Source organism: Lentinula edodes (genome assembly GCF_021015755.1).
Source record: "Lentinula edodes strain Le(Bin) 0899 ss11 chromosome Unknown C8R40scaffold_37, whole genome shotgun sequence".
In the NCBI taxonomy this organism is placed as follows: domain Eukaryota; kingdom Fungi; phylum Basidiomycota; class Agaricomycetes; order Agaricales; family Omphalotaceae; genus Lentinula; species Lentinula edodes.
Window position 1 is genome coordinate 418,257 of NW_025764343.1, and position 26,615 is coordinate 444,871.

Below are 26,615 nucleotides of genomic sequence, written 5' to 3' on the forward strand. Positions count from 1 at the left end.
CACCTGAGGCTTTGGCTAATCTAGCACTAATCAAATATAGATCTCTTGCAGATAGCATTGACACTTCATCAACAAACATATATTCAACTCCAGCTAAATTTTCTCTAACAACAGGTAAACTTTTATCCAATATACCTTGAGGAGATATACTTAGCACAGAATGGTAAGTGCTGCCACCTAATAAAGATGCTGCATTACCAGTTGGTGCAACTACCAAAAATCTGTATGGTTCATTCCTTAATTGAAAAAATGTTGATAATGCTTTAAGCACCTGAGATTTTCCAGTACCACCCATGCCACCTATATACATTTTCAGTTGCTCATGCAAGGGTGAGGAAGCATGATTAGCAACAATTTTGAATGCTCTTTCCTGCTCTTCATTTAAACTATACTGGTCAGTACATATTGTCAGCATATTTTGATGTGAATCAGAGCCTGTAAATGTTTTTTCTAGGTAAGATTTGTTAATTATCTTAACTCTATTTGTCAATGGCTTTTTGTGAAAAGGTTCATTCAAATTGGAAGTATGAGGTTGAAGATGCTTATTCTTGTTTTTCAAATTTTTGCGCATGTCTATTAAAACTCCTTTCCATTGAGCTCCTGTCAAGGTTTTGCTTGGAGGGGGATCTTCACCATGTTTAGATGATATTTTTCCAGAAGGTAAATCTTCATGGCCAGGTTTGAGTGGTTGGGACCATCCTGTATTAGATAACATAGCTTTAATGCATTTAATTTGTTGCATTTGCCTTAAATAAGATTTGGATAATGCTGTATCAAGAATACCTTCTATATCATTCAATGAGGAATTTTCATAGTCAAAGGTAAATTGATCAGAAGGTGGGCTATTATCATTGAGCCAATCTTTAAATGAATTGTCCCAAGATGAATCAACCTCAGTACCAGCTTTAAGCTGTGCACGGTAATCATCTCGGGCATCTAGACACTCATAACGAAGATTGAAATTACTCATCAATTGTAACTCACATTCAGTAAACTTGTGTTCATTAAATGTTGCACCCCATGAGTACTTTTAAGTCAGCACCTGTGCGCCATGGCTTAAACAATGTTAACATTGTTGAACAGTAATATTCATGATCTCCTCGGTCCTTTCTTGGTAATGTGGCACCAACAAAATTCACAACATCAAATTCATTTGCACTTTTTACATAAGTAGCATGAGATTCATATAAAGGATGTTCAGGATCAAGATGATGACATGACTTCCGCAACTGAAAGCTACTTAACAGCTTATCATTTTCATTTTCAGAAGATGAACTTTCATTGTCAGAAAGTGACTCATAATTTGTGGTCTTTACAAAAGTAATATCTGGTCTAGATAGTTCAGAGACTTTGTCACTATTAATATTATGCAAAGCTGAATTAGATTCTTTTTTATTTTTTGACATAGCTTTTGACAATGTGATACGCTCTGTACATCTTGCCCATTCATATAAACTCATTTGTGCCAAATTTTCACCACGGTACATATAATCATAAACAGGACTCATACCAACAATCTTCCCATTTCTTTTCATCAATGTAACTTTCTGTTTTTCACTACGAATATCATCTGGATGCCAGTATCTTCTTGCTTCATTCACAAAATCAATCCAGTAAAAGGTAACAAAATGATGATCAGTATAATGGTCTGGATTTCCTAAAAGATATATTGAAATCATTGGACCACCTAATTCCATCTTTGTAGTCAATAAATTTACTATTTTAGTGAGGATCATGCGTGCTTTCTCAGGATTTGATTTTGAACTTTGAAGCATTTCCGCATTCTTTGAAAAAACTGAAGTGATACAATTGAATACAACATGTGTTTTCAATGATGCCTTTGTAATATAATCAGATATATACACAACAGTAGCTTTGATAGCTGTTCCTGAGCTAAGGTTAGAAACATCTGTATTGCATCTAAGAATATAAGTCAGAACTGGAGTAAACATATTTAACCATGGCTCACCTTTCCTCATATATATAGCACCTGTTTGAGGATCCACTAAAGTTTCTTTGAATAACTGACGTGGAAATCTAGCTTTGCACTTGTTCCATTTGTTGTCCTTGCAACCAAGAGACAAACTATTTAATTTTTGTGTGCCATCCTTCTTAACATTTCGATTGCATGTATGAAAGTTAGATTTAGATATAAGGTCATCAACTGTAAACTCATATTCCTTCTTCCATTGATTATATAACTTACAATCTTTACAATTATCTGGTTCCATTAAGTTGTGTTTACTACATAATGGTGGTGGTGGTATAGGCATTGTTTCGGTTGGATTTTTATAGCTTGAATGTTGAGAAGCAAGCCTAACCTTACCCAAAACTTCCTCCTGAGAACCCATTGAATATTCACCGCAATGAACACTCTCTAAATATTGTACTACTTGTTTCATCCAATTTGAATTTGGATCCAAAATACGATCTCTCATATCCTGAGGTGAAACATTCCCTTTCAGCCACAATATCAAATGCAAATGTAAAGTTAGTCTACCTTGTTGCTCCACAGTACCATAATGAGCAGCATGATCACCATAAAGGCCTCTGTGCTTTGTTCCACATCCCAATACTTCAGTGATGAAAGTTTCAACCATGAAATGAAAAAACCTTGCAGCTGCTACTGGATTTTTAGCAGTTTGTGCAAGTCTATGATTATAGTCTATTATGGTTGGATTGAAAGTCTCCTCTGTACCTGAATAGTACAGAGAAATAGGATGTTTTTCATCAGCAGGTGAAATAGTAATATACCATGATGGTGCACCTTTGTGAGCAATCAAAGACCAAATTTCATTCCGCATATACTTTTTAGTGGTTGTAGATCCTTTTACATGACCAGCCACTTGATCAATATCTTGAATAACTTTGTAGCATTTGATTTCCTCTTCTGTAGTAGGTTTGAATGACTCATTACTTGCAAGTTTGTTAGCAATTATTGTTATCAGATTAGTATCAACACTTAAAAGGCGCTGTGAAATCTGCTCAAAGGATCTTTTTTCAGTTAAAAGCCAAGCAGCATCACTTGATTTTTTGATCTGCATATAGCTAAATGCCACAAATGGAAAATGTGGATCAGTCTGAAACCTTTTGTCAAAGTACATTAACAGAAATTTGCGGTGCTCTTCCTCAGATAAATTTGCACAGCCTAAACCTCCTAGACCATATGGAAATAAATGAGGAAACATTTTTGGATATAACCTTGGATTATTCCACAAAGATTCACATTCAGTTGCATGTCCCACAGCTATTACCTTGCCACCATTATTGAAATGAAGCCAAGCTTTTGCCTTTAACTGTTGAACAGTATATGTACCAATTTGCTCACCTGTAATTCCATGGACAATAAAAGGACACTCACCTTTGTCAGCACCATCTTCATCTTCCATATCAAAAACACTTGTACTTTCAGCAGTTTTATTAGTATCTGCAAACTTATACTCCACAGTACAAGGTAACTCATTTTCATTATAACTGCTCAAATTCTCTTCAGAAATTTGGACATCATCATAGTCTGCATGATTTAGTATAAGCCATTGCAAAGCAAGTTTCATTTCTTTTGGTCTAACAAGGAGAGGTGTCCTTTTAAAGTCATCAACAGTTGGCTTTGCTGGACCAGTAAATAACACTGCAGCTACCTCATCAATATCTTCACGTGGAGGTGGTAAAATATTGTATAGTTTTGGTGTTGGTGATTCAAATGCAATAACATTTGCTTTTATTTTTGTTCTTTCTGAACTTATGCGTATAAAACAACAGGAATATCTAACTCTTGCAATAAGCAATCTTTCCATATATCTCAGATTTTTCAGAACTAGTGGTACAGCACCTAACCATAAACTGTCATGCCTTGCCTGATTTTGCTTTCTTACCTATCATATTCCTCCTTACTACCTTCCTATATCTCCCCACTGTATACCCAGAGCTCCCCTTGTCCGCTTTTACCATTATGTAATATGCCACATGGCTGTCACATGTATAGTATATAGGCTGGGGACTCCCCTTGGAGCTCCCCAGCGTGTTATTGTCAAATCTTATCTAGAAACTCTTCCAACCTGGCTTGGTCCCTGTTAGTACAGTCTACTTGTACTTGCTAACAGGGCCTGACACGTCTCACCTGTCATACATTTCCTCTTTATCTGTTTCCCTCAACTCTGTTTCCTTCACCTCTGTTTCACTCAACTCTGTTTCTCTTCTCTGTCTCACCTCTCTGAACACCTCTCTCAACTTCCTGAGCCTCTCCTTTGACTTACAGTCTACGTCGAGGCTCCACACCCCCAACCACCTCCATCCTCACCAACTACACCTCCTTCCCCCACTCCAGGACCTTTGGCTAGGTCCACCCAAGCTCCGCAACCACCACTGGTCAGGCTCCCTACACCAGTAGCGGCACTTATCCCACCTCCCCTTGTACGGCCTAGGCAGCTGTCCTGCTTGCTTAGGCCCAGTCCAGATAGGACGAGAGCAGGCCTTTTGTGCCAGGCCTCACATAAACCTTGTGCTAAAGCAAATTTTGGTATTTGATTATTTCTGATACAGCTTCGGCATTGGTTGCAGACTTTGGAACAGGTTGACTCTAAAACAGGACCTTCACAGTCAGTTATAGGTGAAGACAAATTGGACCGTTCTTTTCTTGTTACCCCAGCAACATCCAGGATCATTAATTGGTTCTGAATGTGTTTCAATAGAGATAAATTACTAATAGGGGTCAGTTTACCACATATTGCACAGCCAGATTCCTCTATAAGGCTTTGGCTCATCCTTTTGCATGAATTTGAGATTATTTTATGTTCCAACTCTCTACTAAGAGGCAGTGGTGGGAAAACAATTTCACCCTTTATGTTTGCACGTTGTTTTTGTAAATTCTTTATACTCTTTTCCATCCGGGATTGGCAATAGTTAAATACTGACATAGAAGGTACACAGCCTTGACAAGAATGATTATCAAAATATTCAGAGATTATGCCCAATGAGGGGCGATAACCATTTAAGCCATGATATTTAGCAAGGGTCTGTGCATCTTTTAGGGTTAAAAATTTCAGAAGTTGTTGTGAAGGTAAAGTAGCATAAAGATGAGTTTCTGATGGGAATTTTACATGATCAATTGCCCTACATATACCTACAAAAGTAAAGGAGTATGTGGCATTATAGACTTGAATTTCATTGGAAGGAAGAATGTAATCCTTAATATCAGCAAATGGTAATAGAGGCTTGGCATGACCCCCCAGCATTGTATTAGTATTTGATATATTGGATGTATTGAAATGGAAGTTTGGTCCACAAGGTTTTGTAATTGCATGATATTTTTCAGCATCACTTTCCATCAATACAACTTCATTGAGGAAAGATTTAGGTATCTGACTCAAAACTTGGAGTTGCAAGAAATATAAAACATTTGCAAATGCATATATTCTTATATACCTAAGTTGTTGCATTCTGAATTTGAATTTCAGACATGATTGTGTCATCAAATTTTTGGAAAATCTTTAGCTTTAATAAGTAAACCTGCTTTTGAACAAAAGGTGCTCCAAAATGAACAACAGTTTCTGGCCTGACAATGAAGGTGGTTCTGTTGCAGTCCATGAATAGTTTCACCAATGCATGAACAGGATTAAAAGTCCAAAGATAAGAAGTGATATGTGGATGCAGATAATAATAATACTATGTGAGATAACTCATGCCAGTATGATAGCCTGAAGACACAATATAATGCAAAGTATGAAAGTTTGTCAAGAGATGGTGATTATGATACTTTGGTATGGTAGCACTATGTGTCATTGAGGTAATCTCATTATTGTAACACTTGATTGAAGTAGAGATTATATTGTCACACTTTATTGGAATATAGTCTCCATGGTCAAACTTCATACTAACAAAGTCATCACAGACCTTCTCACTATAACACTTCATTGAAGCAAAGTCATCACTGACTGTTTCACTGTAACACTTCATCGAAGCAGAGTCATCACTGATGATTTTTGTTAAGATCATGTACACCGTGTAACCGTGCCAAGGCCACAGGGTGTCTAAGTGCGGAAGACGAATGGGACAGTAGTGAAGTTATTAACAACACCGCCGTTACGCCGATAGTCCCCGGAGAGCGAGAGTAGAGAGAGAGGAGCTAAGTAGCAGCCAGGTCGGAGCGGCGGTATCGCCGATGACGAGGAGCGGACCAGAGGACGTCAAAGTCCTAAGGTCGAGGAGGACGTACTTCGAGGCGTTGAGCCTGAAGACTTAGAGAAGAGTTAAGTTGAGAAGGGAGATCTAAGTTGATAATTAAACTGAGGAACTACAGTAGCGTACAGGCAGTATTTATATCTTCGGTACGGCGCATCAGTGCGGAGCGTCAGACTAACTACTAGGAGCTATACGAGTAGTACCTGCAGGGTAGAGTAAAAGACAATAAGGAGAGACTAGCACGAAAGGATATGTGTAGCGAGAAAGAACAATAAGAGTGAGATTACAATAACGAGCAGATCTTCGGAGTACCGAGCGGTGGAATGGAGGCCCGCGGCATGGACTTGACAATTTTACTATAACACTTCATCGAAGTAGGTTCACCACTATAAGAAGTGTAGGTCTGATTTTGTTGTAAGTTAGGTGAGGCTGAAGCATCCAGCAGCACCAAAAGCATAGTGGTAATCAAAGGCGATTGAACAATCATATTTTGATGATTTACAGCTGTTGATAAATGAGTAACAGTTATGTGTTGACTTGAATAAGTCACGTACAAGAAACACCTTTTGAAAAATGAAATGCCCTGTAGTACAGGGCAAAAAACATCCAGATTTTTGAGACTTGGGTGAAAAGCATTTCAGATGATGAACGTTGAAGATCAAGAGAAACTCCATCATGTGATTGAAATTTATCTTTGCAGTCGCTTATCAAATGATCATGGATGCAAACGGTTTTGCTGGAACACTACAAGTCTCACTGTCAACATTATGATGAAGCTACCGCCACCGCCACCACCCACCCTTGCCACCCAATCTGTGACCCATACCACTTCTCGCACCCCATCTATCTACAAATCTGTAAGTTGTATTGTAAGTGGTCCTACATACAGCGCCGATTCCACCAAGACCAACAACACTCCCAGCAGCAAATTCAAATCATCCATCTCCTTCCTATACCTCTCGATAAGCACATCGGTGTCGATAACTTCCTTCTTCTGAGCATGCAATTTCACGCCCTTGACGCGTTTTGCGAATAGGAGGGTTGAGGTTGACTCGGCGACTGGCGAGGGGTCTGGGCTAATTGTGCAGATGACACTTATACGGGCGTTCCCTGAGAGAGAGGGCTGGAGAAGCCTGGTGAGTTTGGAGTCGTGGAAGGGAATGTGGTCACTATAGTAATGGTCGGGTTAGCTGAATTAGATAGAGGTAATGTGAAGGGCATACTTCTTCTGTTTAGTGGCATTATCCCAGAGTTTACTGATGACAGTACCAAGGGTAAGAAGACTAACGACGAGTTGTCAATAAAGGTCATGACAAATTGCATCAATACATACCTCTTATTAATATACTTGCCCCCTCGCGTCCGCTCCTTGTGAGACGTAGCCTTTTCGAAGCCCGCAAGATCAATGAGACTCTGAAAATGGAAGTGAGTAGATAATGTAAGGAATCCACCGAGATATGTACCAGCACACCGGTCTGTACGCTCCTACCATCCCGCGATTGCAGTTGTGGACCACCATGATTGCCACCAGGACCAGGAGTTTGTCGACCACCCGGGGTTGTGGGGCCACCGCCCAGTGAAGGGGACCAGCTGGTGGAAGTATCAGTCCGCTCCCGACTCTCAATAAAGAGTAGGAAAACCTAAAGACTTCCACTACTACATTCATTCCAATCCGAACAACGATTTGTTTGAAGTCGAGAGCGAATCCCCAGCTCCCCAGCTTGCATCCCGACCGAACTTCCAACCTCCCAGAGTAAAAGCAATGTCCACCGTAGCACTGCTGAGAGTAAAAGGAAGGACATTTTCAGGGATCGGAGCACCGGTGTGATCGACGACATTGAAATCAGCAATGCACAGGGTAGGCGGGGGGAAGAAGCATTGAGTGTGGACGTGGCAGTCAGGATAGTAATCATTACAATCTTTTATTTCTAGTCAACGTAGTCACATGGCACAAAATGCGCGGCTAATCTCCCGAAATCAAGGCGTCGCACTTTCTTTCTTGTCACCTTCGGCAGGCGTGCCAGTGGTAAGCCAAGCACCAAGACCACGGCATTGTATTGCATCAACCTCTCCACATCACTCGTGAGAGCGGTGAATGGCAGCGGATTTGAAGTCCAGCCACGGTGCCGCTTGCCTTTTCACCGCTCCTCGTGGATGGGACGGAGAGGAAGGTGCGTTGTGTGGCACAGTCGGTCTGATCCCAAGACATAACGCGCTGAGGTCTGCACAGCGCCTGCGGCACCTGCTGTTTGAGGCGTGTCGACGAGGAGGGGGTGCGGGCTATGAACACCGGCATCTATCTGCCGAATTCATGTAACGCGTTGCCTTCGGTTCAGTCACCTTAGCACGCGACACGTTGGCAACGACACCACCGCTCTGACCACCAACCACCATATTGCAGTATGCTCGACGTTGTCCGGCGCTCTTCCCGTCAAGCCATGAATAGGCTCTCAGAACTGTACGCCCGCCTTCTTCTTCATATGTTTCACCACCAACGCCTAACAAACCAAAGCTTTCCAATACTTAAGACTTTGAAGCTGAATCCCGGCGTTATAGACGTCCTTGCACCACGGGAGCTTCAACTGGAATCCATTGGATTTCTGCGCCAGTTTTCAGCGTTCGATGAGCTCAACAATTTGGATCCGGACTTTTTTGCTCTCCAACAGGCTTTTGAAACCGGAGCGGCCTTTTCCAACATGGCCCTTGACGGCAAGCAGGACAACAGAACGTGGAAACCTAACGCCGAAGACGCAATGGGCTTTTCTGAGAGTTTGGGCGAGGGTTCCAATTCTGGGTGAGTTCGTTGCCTCTTCGCCCTTACTTACACCCCTGACTCCCCATAATAGGAAACGTAAGACCTCTTCTGACATCGCGGGCCCCACACCAGCAGAAAAGCAGCGCCGCGTTGGCCCAAACACTTCGTTGCCACGCGAAAGCGAAGACCGCGTCACTACTGTAACAACAAGGTTGGTTATTCTCCTCTCATCAGCTTTCTTCACAGCCCGTACCAACGACCTCTAGCACGTTACGACCAAAAAATGACCACCGCGCAGCGAGGTTCCAACCCATGCGGCCCAGCAACGTCTCTTCCCAAGAATGGAAGCGGATGCGCAAGCATCAGCACCGCCAATGGTCTCTGACCCAAAAAGCAACCAGGTCCACGGAGGTAAAGTCCCCGACCATCGAGTTTGACCTTGCAGAGGATTCCCGTGTTTCAAAACCAGCCTGGATGGGTCTGAACATTTCCTCTGACCTTAGGAAACCCATCCAAGACGCAATTGTTCAACCCAGTTCCGAGGCTGCTAGGCTTTTATTCTCGGGTATCACTACGGTTTCTTACGTTCCGTGAGTAACATCTTTCTCTCTTTCCCGCAGGCTCTCACCCTCTTTTATCAGCCATCTTGCCCTGGCGGTTAGCGACAGCCTAGGCCGCTTGTTCTTGTACCGCTCTCGACTAACCTGTAAAATGATGGAGGAGCTTCTGCCCCAAGTGAACGAAGTTGTACCCACCTTTGTCACATCCATCACAAAGCCATTCACAAATAATGACATGCTGCTGAACTCTCGAGGAGAACACTGGTTTTCAATTGCAGGTCACGACCGGAACAATAAATCGGTAGGTTACTGTTTGCTTATCATCTAGATTGATTTTCAGCTCTTGATTTGCGCTGTGCAGAGGCCCGCTGCAACCAAATTCCAGCAGCAGAACCACGACGCCCTTACAAAGCTCTTCATGCAAGGTACTGTTCTTCAACGGCTTACGTTTGTCTCTTTTCACACCTGGTTAGCCTGCTTAGGTGCTGATCACATCCGTAGTGCTTATGGTTGTGAAATCCTCAAAGCTCATTTCCCTGCCATTGCGAAACGCTACCAGGACTCTATCAACTGCATGAAAAAGGAGTATGGAATTGACGCAATGTTTGGCCTCTTTTTCAACTTCTGCCTCAACGCCCCGCGTGAAGGAGTCCGACGGGTTTTCTGTAAACCTCATGTTGACTGGAAAAACGTGGCTTTTGGAGTGTGTATGATATATATTTACGGTGAGGAATGCACCACTTTCTCAACAGCTATGTCCTTAACTCCCATCAGGGCATTTCAATCATCATGAGAAATGCTGGTTGGTTATATGGGAGGCTGGCATTGCGATTGAGATTCCACCTGGGGTTTTTGTATTCTACCCCTCCTCGCTTTTCCTCCATTTCAACATTGACTTGAGCGGTAAGTCCTGCGTTAAGTTATCCTCTGCTAAATCTGGGTTAATTTTTCGTTCTTGCTTCTCAGATCTACCGGTGGTGACAACCCAGACCAGCGAAAGACCAACCAAGGAAAACACCGCTCCACTTTATTTCTGTAATTGTGACACTCATGAAGGAAACCAAGGATGGGCTGATGCTGACGGCCGCGGGTCCATGGTGTGGTTTAACCAGGCTTCCATGATACAGACCTCTGAACTTGGTGTTCCCACCATTCAACAAGCCAAACAGCAGGGATTGAACACTCATTGTGATTCAGAAGCATGGTTAGCACGAGGAATCTTTCCTTCTACTACTTAGCTAGATTGATTACAAGGCGCATTCTGTACTCCCCACTGGTAACCACATCAGCGCTTTAGTTTCAATACTACAGTGGCTGCACATTAAGTCGGAAATAATTTTAATGAAGAAGAAAACAAAACTTTCTTTCATTGGCAACTCAAAATGCCCAAAGCATAAAAATGTTCTCATTTTAGATACATAGAACGTCCTGGCTTAATTTTTTACAGGCAAAGCCAGCAAAATGACAAAAGCGATGAAAAAATGAGCAGTTGGAAGCTCCGCAATGCTCCAAGCAGTGAGAGTGAAGCCTACAGTCACAACCACATCATCAGGAAGTTCTTTCAGGTAACGTGGAAGAGAGGTTAAGGAATCCCAATCCTTCGGAGCAAATGAGAAACCCTGATACTTGCTTTGGGAACGAGCACATCCATCATATACAGGAACTGAGCCAAGTATAAGAGTCAAAACCCAAACAACAAAAGAAATTGAACCCTACTTTTAGCGTCCCATTCCAGGAAGGGAGAAACAGTCAGGTTCTTGATGGTAAATTGCTCTGAGCCAGTGGTGACAGCAGATTTACGAGGAGACCCAGAGACAAACTTGGAGCGATTGCCTTTAGAAGGACTGCCAGAGAAGGGCCCTGCATAATTTAACAAAGTTAACATAGAAACTTCATCAGTAAGGTGCCCACCTACGAGAAGCTCCACCTTGTTGGTTTTCCTTTTTGGTCTGAAATGTGAGGGTGCCAGAGGACATGGGACCATAGAAGCTATCAGAGTGGTAATAAACTCCTAGTTGACCTTCAGCCAGCTCGTACTCCTGATTAAAAAGTTTCAGGAGCATCTTCTTATTCTTGAAACCAGTAGAACCGGTAGGTTGGTGAAGATGAGAACCAACACAAACACCAGTCAGAACAAGGATAACTATGTAAGACCTGGGTCAAAATAGGTCTTAGGGTAGGTTTTGGTATGTGGAGGTTTGTGTTGTAGCGTGCTAGGAGCAGGCTGGAGCTCGAAGGGAGCTACGAGAACCGCGACCGAGGACGGGAATGACCTAGTAGTGGTTGGAACGACGAGATGGTGACCCTTGAGGGGTTCCTAGGAGGTCCAGGGAGGTCCCTAATGCGTAGGGAGGTTCGGGACGAATGCGGGACCGTAAGATATTGCGTAGTAGGAGTTGTACTCGCTAGAACGTCAATATAGAGTCGAGTAGGTAGTTTATGCAACGGGGTCTCGAGGGTGTAAGCTCCCGAGAAGGGATATGCCAGGGAGGGTAGGTCCCTGGGGACTAGGTTTGAGGATGGTCGTCCTCGAGTGTGGGAGGTGGTAACGGAGAAGCAATACGTAGTTCGACGTGAGGGGTAGCTTCGACGTTACCTAGATCGAAGTCCCGAAGCTTACGAAGTAGCTAGGGAGCTCTGGAAGGTTTGGGGAAGAGTAGCTCACCAAGCGGGTAGGCGTTGGGGAGCTTTAGTAATGTTCGAGGGAGCTCGGGGACTCACTCGGCAGGCTTAGACTTGAAGTAAAAGCGTATATTCGATCGTACAGACGATCAGAGAGACAATAGACAGAAGTAGAGAGGAACAGAGGTAGAGAAACAGAGAGTAAAGAGAAATCCGTATGGTTAGCAGGTACAAAGGGACAGGGACTGGACCTATGCAAAAGGGTGTGTGTTCAAAATATACCAAGCTGGCGCTTGGAGACGTTACGGAGCTACTTAAATAGGTATGGGAAGTGAACAAGGGAACATCGGAACCTAGGGACATGAGGCAGTAGTCGAAGGAGACAGGTGATCGAGATTTGTACTTAATGGGGCTGGTGCTAAGGAGTTTCGTACGCGTGTCGGGAGGTTGTCAGGATAGTCTTGGGGAGGTGCGTATTACCCGTGGTCCTGTCTTGGGGAGGTGCGTAGTACCCGTGGTCCTGTCTTGGGGAGGTCGGATGTCTTGGGGAGGTGTAAGGAAGCATGTGGGATGGTGCTGGGACTGGTTGGTTGTGGTCAGGGCATGACATTACCCCCCTTCTAACCCCTTCGCGCCCTCGCGATGGTTCGTCGCGTTTCCTGTAAGGTCACCTGACATTCACGTGGTACCCGAAAATTTTCTTGTTGAAGTCCGTCAGGTACCTGCTTTTCCCACTTCTTCCACCACGCCAGTTCTACGAGTTAAACTCCTTCAACTGTGATGTCTGCTCCCCTTCGTCGCTCCAGCTCCCGCACTCGCTCCCCTCAATTACCTATCCTTACTACTATTGGAGAGGTACCTTCCCCTGATCTTGAGTCTGATGGGGAGGCCGAACAGGACCAGCTGGCCTTCACCATCGAATTTCCGTCTCGTCCACAGTTGCAGTTGTTCGAGACGGTTTTTAACACTGGTAAGCCGCTATCGGGTTACTGTCAAGACGATCCTTTGTGGCCTCTCTTGGCGGAGGTAGCTTCCCCTTGCTCTAACTGTTCCAAATCTCCGGCTAAGTGCAAGGTTCTGCCAAATTCCCCTCGATGTACGAACTGCTCCGTGAAGAAGACTTGTAGTTTGGGCAAGATCCTTCGTTATCGGTACTTCGCTCGTCGCTGCAACCAGGATCTCGCATATAGTCGTAGGTTCTTGGAACTACACGGGACTCCTGCACACCAATCGACTTGGGGTATTCCTATGGTTACATGGCGTCAATATGACGCTGCCCTTCATGAACGTACTTCTTCGACCTCTACCCTCCTCGAGTTGAACATGCTTGACGATCAGGACGCTGCTGACGTCGACCAGCAGGAGTTGCGGGACTTCCTCGCTTTGCAACAGGAGGAGGCAGCCGTCGCTGCTAAGCGTAAGCGCGACCTTTCCCCTTTGCCTGTGGCTGGTCCCTCCAGCAAAAAGGTTCGGTCGAATGCTTCTAAAAAGCGTCCCCGTCGTAGGTCCCCTGTGCAGGAGACGGCTGAGGAGTCTCCTCGTCGCGTTCGACTGGTGGTCCCTCCAGTCCGTTCGCTGCCAGTTACCACTTCTACTCCCCTCCCTCCTCGCGCCTTTCCCTCCTCAATGGAGGTACCCGATGCTGATCTGTCGGTGCAGGGTCACAGCAATCTGGTTCGCTTGGCGGCTGTTGCTGGGGCTCAGTCCGGTTTGGTTCAGCAACCTGCCGTTTCTTCCTCTATAAAGGGTACAGGACAGGACCTACTTTCTTCCAATATGCCTCCTGTTCCTCGTCCCACCTTAGTACCTCGCGCCCTTGCTACTCATCCTTATCGTGCTGAAAATCAGCGCCTCGCTGCTCGGGTTCGATTGCTGGAGTCCCAATTATCTGACTCTCAGCGGGAGAATTCCTCCCTCACTTCTGCTCTTCGGGATACTTCCCATGCTCTCGAATCTCGGCAGCGGGAGGTAGAGCAGCTACGATCTTCTAGTCGTGAGGTACGCGAGCAACAAGTGGAGTACCGTCGTGTGTTGGACCAATTCCGTGCTTTGGATGAGGCCCTACCTGGACCTCCTGATCGAGTGCGTATTCTGTTTTCCCTCTAATTCCTTCCTTCTCGTTTAATTCTCCATTCAGAGTCTCTTGGAACGTTTTCAGAAGTTACAGGGGGGTCTTGAAGACGCCATTAGAGAGCGGAAGGTCGCCGAGGAAAAGTTGTCCACTTCTACTCGTAGGAACTCGCATTTGACGACCAGCCTGCTGTATCAACAAGGTGTTGTTGACGAGTCCAATGCTTTGGCGACACGTCAACGTCGTCTAGTAGAGGAGTTGCAAGAGGAGGTCCACCGCGCCCGCGGTCGTGCCGCATTTGTCGAACAAATGATCAAGGAGTACCCTGATGAGGGTTACTACGAAGTCGTCTTGCCCCCTCTCTCACAACTTGAAGGGGACCTTCATAAGGCTCGTGAAGACCTCCGTCGTGTCGCCACCTTCGCTCATCGTTTGTACCGCTCCGAACCTGCCACGGTTCTTCATCACCACTATCGTTATCTTGGGGCGATTATTGAAGCCGTGGTGGCCTTCCTTCGTCGCGGTCTCGACTCTGACGATCTCGACACTGTCGTTCACAACTTCCAGTTGGGTCTGGATTACATGCAGGCGGCTCGAGGTGTCCACGGTGACATGTACATGCGGTCCTTAAGCAGTATTCAATGGTTTTTTAACAATGCTGTCGATGAAGATGAGGGTCTTTATCGTATGGTCCTGGAGCATTCCCGATTCGACAACGACGGTCCCTTCCTGACGGCTGCTCAACACGCGGGTTTCGCTCCTCCTCCCGATAGCTCTTTGGAGCCCCCTCTTCACCGACGAATGTTCGCACTGTCGACGGCTCTTCCTCATAGTGATGGCGCTGGAAGGTGGGACGACATTGTTCCTGCCCTTCCCAGTATTGACCAGCTGACTGCTGACTGGGAGCAGTTGATGTTACAATACATCCATCATATCACCGATACCCCGTTGCCTGTTCCTGATCCTCCAGTCCCCATGTCGTCAATGGGGCCAGTTCCCGAGTCGTCAGGCGAGGCAAACGTCGAGCAGTCCCTCGAGGCGCCCATTGTCCAGGTGTCTTCTCCCTCTGCGGGTTCCCATCCCCCAGTCCCTCTGTTCCTGTCGGAGCAGGAGTCGCCGACCTCCCCTTCTCCTCCTCCTTGTTCCCCAGTTCCTCCCCTCCTTTTTGGGTCCGTCGCCAGCCTATCCATCGATCTAACTGGTGATGATGACGAGCTGTATGAGACGGAGGAGTCTTATGCCGGAAGGATTGCTGTGGCGAGGGAAGGTACCGAGTTGGCGGTGGGTCAGGGAATCGTCAAGGAGGAGTCATTGTAGCATTCATTTTGTAGTTTTATTGTCCTCTGTTAAATATTTTGCTTGCCTGTTCTTTTCTTTTTTGTTGAATAATCAAAACCTTCGTCGTATTGTGTGAAATGTGAAAACCAATGAGATTAAAATCGTCGTGCATTCAGGTCTCGTGAGCCCTCCAATGCAGTTGTCGTTAGAAAATCGTGAATATGGGGTTGTGGTCCCCGTCGTGTCCTCATTGTTGTCGTTCCCCCCTCTACTCCCTTCTACCTTCCCGATCCCTCCTCCTCGTCTTCCCGTGCTTCCCGTTCCAACGAGGCCCATTGCAGACGCGATGGCTGGCGTTTCCTCGGGTGGTGTTTGTGCCAGCTACGTAGGAGCTCGATCGAGCCCACCATACCTTCCCATCCTACCCAGGAGTTGAACTCATCATTATACCCTTCCCATTTTACGAGGTATTCCACTTCCTCCGGTCGTCCCTTCTTGGGTTTAGAGTCAAGGATGTCCTCGACGAAATGCTCCGTCTTCCCTTTTATGAAGATTGGGGGGGGCGGGGAGGTCTGGCGTTTGAATTTGTCATGGAAGTGGGGTTTCAGCCTGTCGACATGGAACACATTGTGAATCTTGTGGAGGTCTCCAGGGAGGTCCAGTCGGTAGGCATGACTTCCTACTTTCGACAAAACTGTATAGGGACCTGTCCACTTGTGGTCTAGCTTCTTCATTGGTCGTCTAGTCCTGACGTTCTCCATATTTAGCCAGACTTGATCACCCTCCTTCCAGTCCGGGGCCTCCTGGCGTTTTTGGTTCGCGTACTTCGCATAGACCTTGTTAGCTACCTCGATGCGTTCCTGGAGGTACGCATGTAGCTCCTTGAGGTTGGATGCATACTCATTGACCTCCGCTTCCTGCACCTGTTCCAGCGTAATGGACAACTTTGGATGATAACCCTTGTTGGCGAAGAATGGTGAGACACCTGTAGTCGTGTTTGGGGTATTGTTGTATACGAATTCGGCCATTGGTAGGAGGAGGTCCCAGTCGTCTTGGTCGTAGGAGCAATAGATTCGAAGGTACGCTTCCACGGATTGGTTTACTCGTTCCGTTTGTCCATCTGTCTGTGGGTGATACGCAGTTGATAGTCGAGACTCGATTCCTAATGCTCTACAGAGCTCCCTCCAGAATTGGGACACAAAGAGGGAGCCCCGGTCTGAAGTTATGTCGGAGGGCATCCCATGCTTTGAGAAGACGTATGTGATGAATAGATTGGCAAAGTCCTCCGCCTTATCCGTCGTATGACAAGGAACATATATGGCTTGTTTGGTGAGTCGGCAAACTACTACGAGGATGGCGTCGTATTTCTCTGGTCCCGCAGTGGCTGGGAGCTGGGTGATGTGATCTAGGGAGATTGAGGACCAAGGTCGTTGACCAATTGGTAACGGACGGAGGTTCCCGTAAGGTTTGGAGCGACTGGCTTTGGCTCTCAGACACGAGTGGCAGCTCCGCACGTAGTAGTTCACGTCTTTGGACAGTCCTTTCCAGAAGAACAGCTGGTTTACGAGCTTCTTGGTGCGTTTCTCCCCCGGATGTCCCCTTAGTTTGTGGTCGTGGTACGACTGTAGGACCTCCCTTCGTAGAGTCCCAACGTCTGGGACGTATATACGACCTCCCCTCTTTATCAGCTCATCCTCCCAAACGAAAGATTCCTCCTCGTTGCGTGCAATCCTTTTTAGTGCTTCAATTATAGTCGTGTCCTTTGGAGCTTCCCTTACTCGATTCACTAGGAGGTCCTCGTTCATAAGGATGGTAGCGTTCAGTCGTTCTGGAGGTATGAGTACCCTTTCCCTCCCTGCTAAGACCTGGTCCCTTGAAGCTCCCTTCTTTGGGTACACGTCTGATCTGCGGGTGAGCGCGTCCGGCTTGGCTCCCAACCTCCCTGGGCGATAGTTGATGACAAAATCGTATCCTGAAAGGAGCTCTGCCCACCGGGCTTGTCGTGCTGTTAACTGCTTCGTAGTGGTGAAGTACTGCAGATTGTTATGATCTGAGTATACTTGGATCTGGTGTCGGGACCCTTCGCAGTACGCCCTCCATTGTTTGAAGCAGTCCACGATAGCTAGGAGCTCCTTATCGTATATGTCGTAGTTTAGTTCCGCAGAGATCATTGACCGTGCATGGAAGGCGATAGGATGTATCTCCCCCGTTTCGGGATCCAGTTGTGATAGGATCCCTGCTATCGCCAAGTCGGAGGCATCGCATTCGAGGACTACCGGTAGGTCCGGGTTATAATGTCCCAGAACCGGGGCTTCGGAGAATGCTGACTTCAGAAGTTCGAAGGCACTACTACACTGTGGTGTCCAGTTCCACACTGAATCTTTTCGGAGGAGCTTCGTGAACACCTTGGTGATTCCCGAGTAGTTGTCTATGAACCTCCTATAGAAGTTTGCGAATCCGAGGAACGCTTGGAGTTCCTTCACCGTCCTTGGTTTTGGCCAGTCTATTACGGCCTTCACTTTCTCTGGGTCCATGGACACTCCCAATGGTGATATGATCACCCCCAAATACTCGACGGTGTCGACATGGAACGCACATTTTTCCGGCTTGGCGTGGAGGTGATTTGCCCGTAACCGTTCCAGGACCTTCCTGACGTGCTCCACATGGGACTCCTCGTCATCTGAGTAGATCAGTATGTCGTCCAGATAGATCACCACACAGACGTCCACCATATCGTGAAAGATCTCGTTCATGAAGAATTGAAACGCAGAGGGGGCATTCGTGAGCCCAAAGGGCATTACCAGGTACTCGAATGACCCATACCGAGTTCGGAATGCGGTCTTCCACTCGTGTCCCTGGGCTACCCTGACGTTATTGTATCCTGCGCGGAGGTCAATCTTTGTGAAGATCTTCGCCTTCCGTAGTTGATCCACTAAGGTGCCTATCAGGGGTAGAGGGTACCTATTCTTCTTTGTAATTTTGTTCAGGGCTCGATAGTCGACGCAGAGTCGTAGAGTACCATCCTTTTTCTTGGCAAACAAGACAGGAGCTCCCGCAGGGGAGCTGGAGGATCGTATGAACCCCTTGCCTAACATCTCATCGATGTACTCCTTGAGGGATTTCAACTCCTTCTCGGACATGTTGTAGAGCTTCCCTATGGGAGGTATCGCATCCCCTTCTGTCTCAATTTTGATATCGTAGGGTCGGTGAGGGGGTAGCGTTCTTGCTTCTCCAGGTGAGAACACGTCCAAGTAGTCCTGGTATTGGACGGGAATGGATTTCTTTAATTCCTCCGTCTCCTGACGCTTCAATTCTTCTTTGTCGAGCTCCTTGACGACCCCTCCTTGTTCCGAACTAGGGTCCCCACTCTCAGGATCCTTTGGTTGCTGCACTCCCTCCGTGGCACTGCTATCACTCGCCCGGAGCATTTCTTCAGTAGGGGACTCCTCCTTCGTAGGCGATATATGAAGGAAGTACGCTGGGGTTCCCTCCCTCAGTAGACGATCCATCCCAGCAGCTCCTATTAAGCTGATGGGCTTCCCTTGTATGGTTGGGTCCGATTTTCGTTCCACCACGTGGGTACCCGCTATGAGCTGCTTTCTCCGGAAGTTGTTGCGTCTTATTGAACCCTTGGGAGTCAGACCAGACCTTGAAGGAATCTTGGGTATGTTCAGGCTTTCGATGTCTAAGGTAGGGAGGTCGGGATAAGGTCCATGCTCCCTCCTTTTCTTCCTCCACCGGACTTTTTGCTTAGCTCCCGGCCAGGAGGAGGACCGTTCCGTGTCCCTACTCTTCCACTTTTGATATGCCTCCTCTGAATCCTTCGTTGGTTTCGGGGTTACTCTCTCTATAGCGGATCGCCCAGCCTCGAGGATTTCCTCCACCTCTTCTTCCGTACTTTCGCTCGCGAATGCTAGCCATTCGTTGATCCCCATAAGGATTGGGTCGTCTGGCCCTAGATCTTTGTCCGAGGGGAATAACTTGTGTGGGCCTGGTTGACTTGCTTCGTACTCTTCGTCCTTTACTTCCTCTAGTTTCACCCTCGTCCTTGGAGCTCTAAGGGGAGCTTCTGGAGGTTGTTGAGAAGCTTCTGGAGGTGGTTGTGGAGCTTCAGGAGGTCGTTGAGGAGCTTCAGGAGGTGATTGGAGAGTTCCTGCGTGTATTTCTTCGCTATTTACCCCCCTCCCTAGCTCCTCAGTACCTCCCTCGGCACCTGGTTGGACAATTTCCGACGCAAGGGCTGCTGAGATTCGAACGTTTCGGTCCTGGAACGTCAGACAAAGTTCCTTCCAGTCAATTACTGGGTTGTGCGTGCGTAGCCACGGCAATCCCAGCACAATTGGAGCCGTGGGGTGTAATCGAGTTACTAGGAACTCCACCTTGTGAATTGTTCCATCCGCAAAACTGATCTGGTCAGTGTAGGTCTGAGTTATCAATCCTGCGGAGGTAGGTTTCCCGTCGAACAGCTCCAAAGGGATACTGTCTGTTAGGTCAACCAAATTTTCTGGGTGTCGCATAGCGACAGTTTTGTCTATGAAGCATCTAGTTGCTCCACTATCCACTAGTGTGGCATATTCTTTGTCTTCATCGAGGTCGGAGAACGGAAAGCGTGTAAGGATGATGAAGGAGTTGTAGGATCGGGATGTGAGACGAGCTGGCTGGCTCCCCGCGAGTGCAGCTCTTATTGTGGTAGGCGAAGGTGTTGCGGGGCTTCGCAGTTCGCCCTGATCTACCTCGAAGCCCCCTGCCCATTTCCCACTTCGTCCGACAGTTCTTGTTCACCTCCCTTTGGTGAGTCTAAGATGTGGACGTTCCATAGATCGTCCATTCCTTCCCGTTCTTCCACCACGATCCCGGCGCGAATCCGTTCTAAAGGACGAGTTGAATCGTCCTTACGACCTCCCCCTTGGTTGGCCGTCCCTCTTCCTCGAGTTGAATCGGCCTTGGAAGCTCTTTCTGAGCTTCCTTGATCCTCCACTGGACGTTCTAACGATTCTGGGTTAGGGCAGTCCTTTGCCCAGTGTTCCTTTCGTCCACAACGCATGCAGAGCTCCTGCCTTCGTCTCCTCCACTTCTCCGCTCTTTCCTCAGGAGTCCATTTCCTCCCAGTGTCGGTAACTCCTGCTCGGAGGACCGCTTCAGTCCATTCTCCTCCATCCCTGCAGTGACAGCAGTCCTCGTCCTCCTCTCGGTTATCTCTATCGTAACTTTCTCCTTCCCCCCAAGCTGCAGACGCCCTTTGTCGTCCCTCTTTCCAGTTGGACCTGTTTGGGAACCTCCCTGTCGCTGCTGGTTTCGGATTGGAGGTCCAGACATCAGCTGGATCTCGTTCCCGACGCAAGGGGGACTTGTAAGGAGCTTCCGGTGCTAACTCCAATCCGGGGAAACGACTCAGCCATCCTTGCAGTGCTTTTTCACCGTGGAGGTTCCTCAAACTCTCCGCTTGCGCACGTACAGCCCCGTCCAACTTCGTGAACACTCGGGTCCACTCGTCGTAGGATCGAGGTTCCTCCCTTCCGGTAACAACCTGTAGAGGCAACCAAGGAGCTACCCCTTTCTTGAGGTATGTTACTAGAGCCTCGTCGTTAAATCCGGTCAGGGGAGCGTATTCGTTGAAGCGAATGAAGAAGTTGGCGAAGCTTTCCTCCGGCATCTGCTTCATCCAGGCCAATCTCCTCCTTGCCTCGTCCGCCTCGTCAATGGGTCCGAATTTGGAGCCGAATTCTCGTTTGAACTCTGTCCAGTCTTCGAGGCAGGTGTACTCCCCCCTCAGTCGTTGCCGATTCAACGTGTCGAAGTGGGAGAGTGCTGCACCAGTGAGATGACTAGCTGCGGAAGCGCACTTGTCCTTTTCCCGAGCATAAATGGTAGGACGCACTCCAAACATCCTTTCCAAACTGAGGACCCACGTCTTCCATGCAGACCGGTCGTCACCTGCGAAGCTTTCGATCTTACCGACGTCGAGCTTCGACTCAATGGTAATCCGATTTTTTTCTTCGTTGCTCTCCCACGTACTTCGTCCCTCGTTGGGAGGTCTAGGAGCTGCCTTACGATGCCAACCTTGTCTTGGATCGTAGTACCAGGGTTGGTCCGGGTCATAGCGTGTTGGAGGTACGTCAGGAGCTCCAGTGGGGAGCTCTCCTCTGTCTTCCTCTCTCCTTCCACCATTCCTACTCGATTGGTTCTGTTCCCCCTCGTTGGAACCTTCCGAATTACTATCACCCGGTCCCCCGGAAGGTGGTGGAGGAGGAGGAGGCGGAGGTGGTGCCCCTCCCCCGCTCCTTCCTCCCTGTTCTCTTTGACCCTGTCCCCCTTGACTCGGAGGTCGTTCTCGATCTCTCGATTGACTAGAAAAATGTGGGGGAGGTACTCTAGGAGGGGGGTTAAAACCGCCTTTGCCTTCTCCCTCATTTTCCAACGCGTACGCTCCTCCTTCTGGTCTCCCATACTCCCCTAGTTCAGCTCTTTGCACTCGGGCTCCCCACTCGTGAATACGTCGTCGGTCCACACTCGGAGTATCCGGGATCTGTCCTGCTTGTTCTACCTGGGGGTTTCCACCCCTAGCTCCTGTAGGAGTGTTTCGGTTAAAGGATATTGGTTCCGTAGCGTGCCAGCTCCTTGGCTGGGGAACTACAGGAGAAGGACCCCCCCTCGTATATTCTCTCATTACCCTAGGTGCTCGCCCGGATAATCCCGCCGTGTTTCCTGTTTTGGAAAGGGGTCCTCCAGTCGGTACTTCCCCCTCTGTGAATCCTTTCTTTACCTCACGGAGTTGTTCCTGGAGCGTCTCAATGACCCGAGCCTGTTGTTGGATCATTGCTACCGATTCCTGAGAGCGTGCCGACTCGAAAGCCATGCCAGGTCGGTTCGTCTGAGCTCCCGTTACAAAGGGAGTTCCAAAAGGAGCTCCCTGCGGGGGTACCGCCTCTTCGTGAACTGCCAACGTTCTTCGTTGGTTCGGACCCCTTTGACTTTCCGTTCCCACTGCCTGAGATTGCATCGATACCGACCCTTGATACGGAATGACTGATGGATTGCTCAGTCTTGGAGGAACGTGTACAGGGTTGGGAGCCAGCCGAGCTGTCAGATCTTGTCCGGAGATCCGGGATGAATGTTGTGCGCCATCCATCCTCACCTCACCAAACTGGTATCGCTGCGTCGAGACTGGGGTTAAAGGTTTCGTTTGCAGGTTAACTCTGGGGGGAGGAGTCGCATTTTGAGCCAAGGCATGTACAGTGGGGGAGGTCCCGGAGCGTAGCTGGGGGCTCCTCGTGGCCGTGTTACCGGGGTTAAGGAGTTCAGGAACCTCGGTATTCCTGGGCGATGAATGTTTCTGTGCCAGGAAACGACCATCAGATCCATGGAGCTGCCCTTTCTGGTCAAATTGCTCCGGAGGGAACTCCCCTACGCTTTCGAGTTCGCATTGAACCATATACGAGGTTCCCCGATTATCCGCGACCAGTCTGCGACGGAATTCCAAAGCTCTTTCTAGATTCGATCCAGAAAGTTCCTCCGACAGCATCAGAGTGTCTGATTCCGCTAGTAGCGTCCGATGTCGGGTCTCCTGCGAACACAACATCGCTTCAGACTCCTCACTCCTCACCAGAAGCTGGTGCATATGCCTCATGGGCGTGTACGTGTATACCGTCTGTCCGTTACGGACCCGGACGGGACTATCCTGATCAGGCATTGACTCCACTGGGGCCAGGAGGTGAGCCGTGGTGTACCTCCTGCGTCTACGATTTTTTGCAGCGATTGCGTTAGCATCCTCGTTACTTTCCTCATCGATTTTAGCTGCTGCTTCCGCTAGGTTTGCGTTCCGAAGTATTTGGATCGCCTGGTAGTTCGGTATGTTCACCCTCGAAGGGGGAGGTTCAAACCGTACGGCTCCTGATCTGTAGTTAGAGGCTCGGTACAATATACGTAGCCCTGCTTCGCCACAGAATTCCTTCTCCCTTCCATGGGTATGAGGGAGGAGGGGAAGTATTCCCCTCGAGTTTCGGAACGATCGTCCGTAACGTGCCTCTGCCTCTAACAGTTCCAACATCCTCTCTGGGTCCAACAGGACGTTGTACAGCCAGAGAAAATCTGATCGATTCGCGGGGGTCATCAGCCACTGCTGGGCCTTCTCTGGGAGGTCTATCTCCAATTGAGTTCCCACTGTTAGGAACTGTACTCGTAGGTCTGAGAATTCGAGACCGTCTCCCAATACTTCGATCCCCATTGACTCCAATACCTCCCTTAGGACCATAGCTACATCTTCCGGGATACACTCCTGAATTCGAATGACGTCTTCCAGACGCAATGTCATTTCGGACAAGGGTTGTACGGGGAAGTTGGTCCTGCTATGGTGTATTGCGTGCGTACGCTCCCAGTTGGGCGTATTCATAGCTGGGCTCTTCAGGAGACTGGAGAGTGAACTTCCTCGTCTCGGGGGAGGAAGGTTCAGGGACTGTACTGGAGGTGTTGGTAACCTCCGGGATGACGTTCGAGATTGTTCGGATACGGCAGGGGATACCCTCCTCTCTGGAAGTTTCTCCTGTTGTCGTACTGTGAGAGGGTCAGTACTCCCCCCTTGTACCCTTTCGATAGCGGCTACTTGACCGCTGACTCTTCCACCCGCGTTCGAAGCTGACTCCATGTCTAGCTGCGGTATCGGTCCAGGGGGAGGTCCTCTCGTTCCCCAGGTAGGGGAGTATGCGAAACCTCCCATGGGACTACTGGCAGGTTGGGCGTAACCCATGGAGGTAAACCTCCGTTGTGGTGGTCCCATCCCAGGTTCCACTGGAGGGGGCCCCTGAACCTCCGGTTGACGTCCCTCTGGGGTCCGGATGTTGCTGGCGGTTTCATCCCCGAACGACTGTTCTGGGATGGACATCAGGCGTTGACCAGCTGCCACCGTGATGACAGTGGAGCTAGCAGCCGGGTTTGATTTTTGAGCTTGTGTCGTGTTTCCACGAGATAAGGCGCTCTTTTGTTTCTTTGATTCGGTCTTGGAACTAGAAGGTCGTTCCGTTGACGTCGCCGACATTTCGTCGCGACGAGTCCGTTCGGTGACGGGAGAGCTTGGTATAATGTAAGACCTGGGTCAAAATAGGTCTTAGGGTAGGTTTTGGTATGTGGAGGTTTGTGTTGTAGCGTGCTAGGAGCAGGCTGGAGCTCGAAGGGAGCTACGAGAACCGCGACCGAGGACGGGAATGACCTAGTAGTGGTTGGAACGACGAGATGGTGACCCTTGAGGGGTTCCTAGGAGGTCCAGGGAGGTCCCTAATGCGTAGGGAGGTTCGGGACGAATGCGGGACCGTAAGATATTGCGTAGTAGGAGTTGTACTCGCTAGAACGTCAATATAGAGTCGAGTAGGTAGTTTATGCAACGGGGTCTCGAGGGTGTAAGCTCCCGAGAAGGGATATGCCAGGGAGGGTAGGTCCCTGGGGACTAGGTTTGAGGATGGTCGTCCTCGAGTGTGGGAGGTGGTAACGGAGAAGCAATACGTAGTTCGACGTGAGGGGTAGCTTCGACGTTACCTAGATCGAAGTCCCGAAGCTTACGAAGTAGCTAGGGAGCTCTGGAAGGTTTGGGGAAGAGTAGCTCACCAAGCGGGTAGGCGTTGGGGAGCTTTAGTAATGTTCGAGGGAGCTCGGGGACTCACTCGGCAGGCTTAGACTTGAAGTAAAAGCGTATATTCGATCGTACAGACGATCAGAGAGACAATAGACAGAAGTAGAGAGGAACAGAGGTAGAGAAACAGAGAGTAAAGAGAAATCCGTATGGTTAGCAGGTACAAAGGGACAGGGACTGGACCTATGCAAAAGGGTGTGTGTTCAAAATATACCAAGCTGGCGCTTGGAGACGTTACGGAGCTACTTAAATAGGTATGGGAAGTGAACAAGGGAACATCGGAACCTAGGGACATGAGGCAGTAGTCGAAGGAGACAGGTGATCGAGATTTGTACTTAATGGGGCTGGTGCTAAGGAGTTTCGTACGCGTGTCGGGAGGTTGTCAGGATAGTCTTGGGGAGGTGCGTATTACCCGTGGTCCTGTCTTGGGGAGGTGCGTAGTACCCGTGGTCCTGTCTTGGGGAGGTCGGATGTCTTGGGGAGGTGTAAGGAAGCATGTGGGATGGTGCTGGGACTGGTTGGTTGTGGTCAGGGCATGACAAACTAGCTCCCGTCGAGGGCCACCCAGATCAGCAACAGAAGCATAACCTTCATAGTTCCGGAGCAAAGATGATTGTGGTGCTTTACTCAAATTGACCACGTTCTTATAACGGCTAAAGACCAAGCCCAACTTGAGGCGTCTAAGGCACAGCAGATGAGGTAGTGAATCACAAGGGAAAGAAAACAAAACAACATACGCGACCGCATTCAATGACAAGGTGGTGCAAAGAAGACAAGTCGGCCATTCTCAACTTCATGAGCATCAGCAGAAGCAGACGAGTAAGGAAGAAGCTTTGAAGGACTTCGGAAAAAAAATGTAGAGTAATAAGGAAGAAAACAAAGCACGGACGGTGGAACCCAGGGAAGACCAAGATAATGATTCTTCATGCAGTCCGGCTGCAAAACTTCATCCAATACGGTACGATTGGTGGAAGTGGTGGAGGCGACTGACTTGACTATAACAGGCGGACTAACAATAAATGACAAAGGGACATGGTTACAAATTACTTGCTACAGCAAGGAAAAAACTTACCTAGCAGCACCGTCATCTTCATCAGATGAAAAGTCGTCATCACTATTGGGAAGGGGTATATCCAAGGCCGAATCAAACGACCTACATCAAAAAGAATCAGTAGATGAGACAAAGAATGGAATGTGAGAGTCATACAATTTGTTTGTGGTAGAGAAGTCGCCACCAGCTGCATCGGTAGCCTCAGCTACAGGCGAAATAGGAACGGCGCTCCCTGCAGTAGATGGAAAGAGACATTACATAAATTATTCATAATCAGAGGAAAATAGACGGATATTCACTGGTAACAGAATCTTGAGTAGCCACCAAAGGAGCGGTTGTCTCAACGTCCAATGTAGATATAGAGGGTTCTCTGAAATTTGATGAGTAGAAACATAGAGGTCTTGATGGTAAAACAAAGTATACTCACTGGGTACCTCAGGTGGAATATCGGAAAGGTCAGACTCAGAGGCAGACCCAGGTGT

General features: G+C 48.1%; 7 protein-coding genes across 7 annotated transcripts; 1 reads left to right on the forward strand and 6 right to left on the reverse strand.

Annotated features, from left to right (window-relative positions):
- Nucleotides 1–256: 256 nt before the first annotated feature.
- On the reverse strand, nt 257–571 carry C8R40DRAFT_1054738 (uncharacterized protein; the record flags this gene model as incomplete). The annotated part of the gene is made up of 1 exon (XM_046224948.1): nt 257–571. A coding segment is annotated over one exon (315 nt), but the record flags the coding sequence as incomplete, so codon positions are not given.
- An 871-nt stretch (nt 572–1,442) lies between these two features.
- On the reverse strand, nt 1,443–1,697 carry C8R40DRAFT_993626 (uncharacterized protein; the record flags this gene model as incomplete). Its single annotated transcript, XM_046236750.1, has 1 exon — nt 1,443–1,697. A coding segment is annotated over one exon (255 nt), but the record flags the coding sequence as incomplete, so codon positions are not given.
- Nucleotides 1,698–3,176: 1,479 nt separating this feature from the next.
- On the reverse strand, nt 3,177–3,794 carry C8R40DRAFT_1054441 (uncharacterized protein; the record flags this gene model as incomplete). Its single annotated transcript, XM_046224929.1, has 1 exon — nt 3,177–3,794. A coding segment is annotated over one exon (618 nt), but the record flags the coding sequence as incomplete, so codon positions are not given.
- A 3,098-nt stretch (nt 3,795–6,892) lies between these two features.
- Nucleotides 6,893–7,979, reverse strand: C8R40DRAFT_1072550 (P-loop containing nucleoside triphosphate hydrolase protein; the record flags this gene model as incomplete). The annotated part of the gene is made up of 6 exons (XM_046226473.1): nt 6,893–7,024; nt 7,061–7,346; nt 7,401–7,460; nt 7,511–7,590; nt 7,649–7,767; nt 7,838–7,979. The coding sequence occupies 6 exons, from the start codon at nt 7,977–7,979 to the stop codon at nt 6,893–6,895; spliced, it is 819 nt and encodes a 272-aa protein (XP_046082625.1).
- A 1,388-nt stretch (nt 7,980–9,367) lies between these two features.
- C8R40DRAFT_990043 (uncharacterized protein) lies at nt 9,368–9,781 on the forward strand (the record flags this gene model as incomplete). The annotated part of the gene is made up of 2 exons (XM_046236716.1): nt 9,368–9,522; nt 9,595–9,781. Coding segments are annotated over 2 exons (342 nt in total), but the record flags the coding sequence as incomplete, so codon positions are not given.
- Nucleotides 9,782–10,925: 1,144 nt separating this feature from the next.
- C8R40DRAFT_1174655 (uncharacterized protein) lies at nt 10,926–11,555 on the reverse strand (the record flags this gene model as incomplete). The annotated part of the gene is made up of 3 exons (XM_046232206.1): nt 10,926–11,155; nt 11,209–11,352; nt 11,408–11,555. 3 exons carry the CDS (start codon nt 11,553–11,555, stop codon nt 10,926–10,928), a joined length of 522 nt encoding a protein of 173 aa, XP_046082627.1.
- Nucleotides 11,556–25,237: 13,682 nt separating this feature from the next.
- On the reverse strand, nt 25,238–26,404 carry C8R40DRAFT_1267535 (uncharacterized protein; the record flags this gene model as incomplete). The annotated part of the gene is made up of 5 exons (XM_046233965.1): nt 25,238–25,762; nt 25,972–26,091; nt 26,155–26,235; nt 26,290–26,365; nt 26,392–26,404. 5 exons carry the CDS (start codon nt 26,402–26,404, stop codon nt 25,465–25,467), a joined length of 588 nt encoding a protein of 195 aa, XP_046082628.1. The 3' UTR covers nt 25,238–25,464.
- Between the last annotated feature and the right edge of the window lie 211 nt (nt 26,405–26,615).